This window comes from Charadrius vociferus, unplaced genomic scaffold, assembly GCF_000708025.1.
Source record: "Charadrius vociferus isolate BGI_N301 unplaced genomic scaffold, ASM70802v2 scaffold340, whole genome shotgun sequence".
In the NCBI taxonomy this organism is placed as follows: domain Eukaryota; kingdom Metazoa; phylum Chordata; class Aves; order Charadriiformes; family Charadriidae; genus Charadrius; species Charadrius vociferus.
The window spans coordinates 851,650-856,562 of record NW_009646631.1 but is presented as its reverse complement, the minus strand read 5'-3'; the positions used below and the strand labels follow the sequence as shown (position 1 = coordinate 856,562).

General features: G+C 40.7%; 1 protein-coding gene across 2 annotated transcripts in view; it reads left to right on the top strand.

Annotated features, from left to right (window-relative positions):
• The first annotated feature begins 4,190 nt into the window (after positions 1-4,190).
• The window catches only part of ATF3 (activating transcription factor 3), a 2,796-nt gene continuing 2,073 nt past the window's right edge, over positions 4,191-4,913 (top strand). Inside the window, exons 1-3 of one of the 2 annotated variants that reach the window (XM_009888275.1) lie at positions 4,191-4,229; position 4,270; positions 4,318-4,430. In XM_009888275.1, coding sequence (XP_009886577.1) covers positions 4,191-4,229; position 4,270; positions 4,318-4,430 — 153 coding nt within the window. Of the gene's footprint in view, positions 4,431-4,913 lie in introns of both variants that reach the window. The other variant, XM_009888267.1, reaches the window with a different exon arrangement.

Sequence of the window (4,913 nt, the reverse complement as noted above, 5' to 3'; positions counted from 1 at the left end):
GGCGGCACCGCCACCGCCACCCCGGAGGGTCCGCAGGGACGGGGGAGCTGTAGCGGGACTGGCCAGGCCACGAGTAACCCCCCACTGCCATGTATACATATATTATTACGTAGGCACAAATGAGTGGGAACTCTCGGCGTGAGCCGGGGACATTCACTTTTCTTTCTGTCCCCTCGTCTTGACACGAAGGAGATCAGTTGCTAAACTGTTGCCTAATCAAGTCAGGCGTGACACAACAGCAAACTTGTTTCAGAGAACGAGTTTCCTGTGGAAATCAATTTTCCTCCTAGTAACGGCATTTACGAAGCTGGGAGGCAGCAGAAAATGGTTCGGGAATGATGTGGGATGTCAAAAAGCTTAAGGTCAACCAGCGTGCACAGAGGTTGTGAACTGTAATTGCTCTTAATGCTGTTTAAGATTAACCTCAATGGTTATTGGGGTTTATTGCATCAGCACCAGAGGAAAAGGAATTCATATGAAGAAATAAAACTAAGAGGCACAGTCAGCCATCTGCAGTTAAGCAAAAAAGAAAAGACTGAAAGTAGTCACTTTTCATATTAATGTAAAACAAGAATACCCTTAAATAATAGAAATGCACAGCTAGGAAGTATGTCCTGAAATTAAAATACTGACAGATGAGATGTTAAAGTTCACTGTACATGGTAAGAATCACCAGCAAGAGAACAAGCAAAAGGCAGGGGGAGACCAAATGAATAAAGTTGCTTGAATCTAACTGAATTGGGAGAGTACCATTAATAGAAAAGCTGTTCTTTTTGGCGATTTCCAAAACTAAGGGTAAAGTAACCAAGCATTAACTCACACTGGGAACAAGCTGTGCCTTTCTGGTGCGGGTCTGTGAAACATTCAGCACCTTCAGTGTCAGTAACTTCAGAAGGAGTCAAACCAGCCTGGAGCTGAGGTCCATGCGCATAGTCTAACAAAGTAAACAGAGATCATATCAGAAAGGTCCAGATGTAATCACACTTTAAGGCCTGATATTCTTATTCCTACTGTTTCCCAGCCTTTTTCTCCCCAGAGAAAATAAGGCAGTGCTCTTGATGGCTTATAGACAGAGGTAGAAGTACAATTTGTACAAAAGTTGGGGAAAAAAGAAGGACAACCTGTTGCATTTTTTCAATGGCAAAATCTAATTTTCATTCCTGTAAAACATTTCTAAAAGCAGATTTGTTCCTCAGAAATGGGAAAACATCGACCTCGTTGTTATGAAAAAGGAATCTATTCAGCTTACTGAGTACACTGGACATAAGGCTGATTATTGTTGTTACTTGTTTCACGGTGGCTCCTAACGATCTCGGAGGTAGGCTGGAACCCTGCCCTCCTAGGCACTGTCCAGAAGCCCTGCCCCAAGAAAGAACCCCAGGAAAGCAAAGCAGCGGCAAACAGCTCTGCAAAATGGGGCTTGGCTCATGGCAGAAGTCCTTACACAAGCCTCAGCCCCCTGGTAGGCCCCCCTTCCCTAAAGTCTGAATAAATAGAGATGCCTTTCAGGATGTCTGGAAAGGTCAGTGAGCTGTTCAGGCAGGAGAGCAGCAATTTTCTATGGTCAAGGACACTTCTCCCTCTCTGCTTTCCCTTCCTGTGGGCACCCTCCCATTCTTTTTTTTTACACTAATGACAGATGGATGAGAGTACCGGAGGACATTATAGTAGGGGTTTTGTTGGTACTTGTGGTATACTTAGCACTAACTAGTAGAAATCCACAATTAACACAATTTCTCAGACATGTTACTAAAACACGAAGCTTCTTGGTTTCCTCTGGTGCTGCTGCTGACCCTAATTAAAAGTTCACCTAAACTTCAAAATAATTGAATAAACCACCAGTGCTGGAAAATGAGTAACCCAATTAATTATTTGTAGGCTGGAGAAATTGCTTTACTGTTAATTTAAGACTCCTGGTTTGATTGAATTATATGGAATTAACTTTGTTGAATGAAGCCATCACTGGGAGCCAAGGAGACTGACATTCAGAGAAAATAGCTAAAATTTCTGCTGGCGACGAGGGGTTCAGTGTCATCTGGAATTAGCCTGTTTAAATGAGCTGAATGGTTGAATGTCGATAAATGACAAATAATGCTGGGAGGAATTTAGCTGGAAATTATAGGGCTGCTTCTGACTTGTTAGAAAAGAGTAACTGCTAGCTTTCTGAGATTATAGGATTAAACAGTATCAGTACTTTAAATGTGACTCATGAGCAGGGGCTTTCTGAAGAGAATTACATAAATTTCCCAAGGTCTTTCTGAATAACAAGTTGTTCCAAATAATTTCCTCATCTTTAATAACTTCGGGTGAAATCCTGGCCCTATCGAGGTCAACAGAAAAAGTCCTCTCTATTTCAGTGTGTTCAGGATTTCACCCCCAGACTCTGGGAAATCTTCAGCTCTTCTGTGGTGACTGGGTGAGGAAGAAGTGAGGAGGTCTCAGCAGCTGGACATGGCATTTTCTACTAACTGGCAATTCGCTGTCCTCACATTTTTATATTTACCTCACTTAGCAATGAACCAGATTCTACTCTCATTTGCCCCAGTCTGGATCTACGGTGTATTTTTAGATATCTCTGAGCAAAATCAATCTTCTTGTTAAGGCACGTGACCCCAAACATTTATTGCTGGGTTACAGAAATAGCGTACAGGGAACTATGCAATTCTGGGTTGACCATGTGGAAATTTAACTTACCCACACTGCTACCCCGAGGCAACTATTTGCTACCTACACTAAGTTAATTACAATTGACTTTGCTATAATTATTATAGTTCTGACAGTAGATAACACATACTGTATTACCCATACAGCTATTAAAAACATGGAAAACCTACACCAAAGAAAGCTGAAAAAACAGCATGGTAAAATCCAATTTAACACAAGTCACTTTATAAATAAAAGAAGCAATATAATCTGTTTTCCTATGCATTTTCACCTTTTGTCCCATCGGCCACCCAGAAAAAAATGCTCAACTTTCTTTCACACCTCTCATCTCACCTCTTCTGGGCCAGAGACAATTTTATGTCTCATGCAGAGACAGTTTTGTGTCTCATGTGTGTGTCTGCTAGCTAGGTTGCCCACGATGGTAGGAGGGCTGACTGCTGAGTTTTGCCTCTTTGTTCCTCAGTGGGGTCATCAATTTTCACAAAGCACATAGAGGGCCTCTCATCCTCCAAAACTGGCTAAAAAATTATTAAGAATGACTAAAAAGAGGAAAGCAGAGAGAACTGTCAGGTAGATTCGTTTTCTTAGGAAAACTACTAGAAATGAAGTTCCTCCATGGGTGTCCATTTGCATAATTCCCCTGAAGTCTCTTCAGTCACCCTGTTTTATATCAGCAGGAGATCTGACCATAAATATTTAAGAATTTCAGACCTCTCATTCAGGGCAAATGAAGACAGTTTCAGATTTTACAAGAGCAAAGAAATGAAACAAACGGCTTCATGTTTTTCATGACTCAATCCCTCCAACTCAGCCTGTGCTTTGAAGCCCCAGAGCATGTATAGACTTTTACCTTTGTGCTGGCTCTTATTGTTAATTGTTTTTCAGGAGCTTACAACCAGATCTACAACTTTGTGTAAAATTGAGCATGATAATTTTGTGACAGGTTCTGTCCTGGTTAGCAAACTTCAGCTTCTGGGAGAAGTCTTTGAGCTGTGCCTAAACATAGCTGAGATCAATGTACGCTCTGTCCATTAGAAGCTGGAATCTGTGATGGTATAGCTCTGAAGATGCAGATACTCTTAAACTCCCGTGATGATGATGATGATAATAATATAATTCTTTGTTTTCCGATTTTTGTTCCTTATTCTCTTTCTCTTCCTGTTCACTCGATTCTTATTTGCCTCGCATTACTAGTTTAAAACTTTGAAGTATACATATATATACAATTTTTTTCCATATTAAGTTTCCAAAAGACCTATATAGATATTGTGTGATGCACTAATGGTATTATTATTTTTAAATACCAACTTGAAATTAACCTAAAGTAGAAGTTTTTACAAGTGACCATATTCTTAACTGCTTGACTCTAGTGAGAGATTGGGGTAGACAGAGAACGGGGACTGAAGCAATGGAAGAAATAAAGTATTACTTCACAAAATAAAATACACGTCTAGGAGATATTATTTACCGTTCTAAAGTTGTTGAAAGACTATTATTATTATTATCTCTTTTTACCTTTCAGCAAAATGATGGTCCAACACTCAGGCCAGGTATCTGCCTTAGAAGTCAGCGCCTCCGCAATTGTTCCCACTTTGTCCCCCGCAGGGTCACTGGGGTTTGATGATTTCACAAATTTAACCCCACTGGTGAAAGAGGAACTGAGGTTCGCCATTCAGAATAAGCGTCAGTCCCACAGGATGTCTTCTACACTGGACACGGTGACAGTTTCTGAAAGGCCAATTGAAACATCTATCATGAAAACAGAGGTATGACTTTTTAAACAGCACTTCAGTGTGAATCGTTAATTCTCTAGTAAAATTTCACCACAAGACCAGTATTTATATCAGGCAGCCCTCCCCACTATACTTGATCCTTTCAGGCCTGCTGCTTGGCTTTCTGTTAAGTGCTTTGGGGAAACTATCTGGTATTTCTCATTTCCATTGAGGCCTATAGCTGGGTATTTTATTTTTTATGATGAACTAAGGACAATGTTTTACAGAGATTAGACCAAGCACTAATCTGGTTTCCCTGCCTCCTTGTGCCTGAACTTGAAATAAGTCATTGCAGCTTTAGTTCAGTGAGTTACAGTGCAGTAAGATCCACATGGACTACACTGAGGTGTAGACACAGCCATGTTATGTCCACACTAGGTTTTTACTTTAAGATAACAGCTTCCGTGAAAAACATTTCTCTTACGAAGTGGAGAAATAGCATAAGTTAGGGAAATAGCTACACCTTGGTCTGAGCCT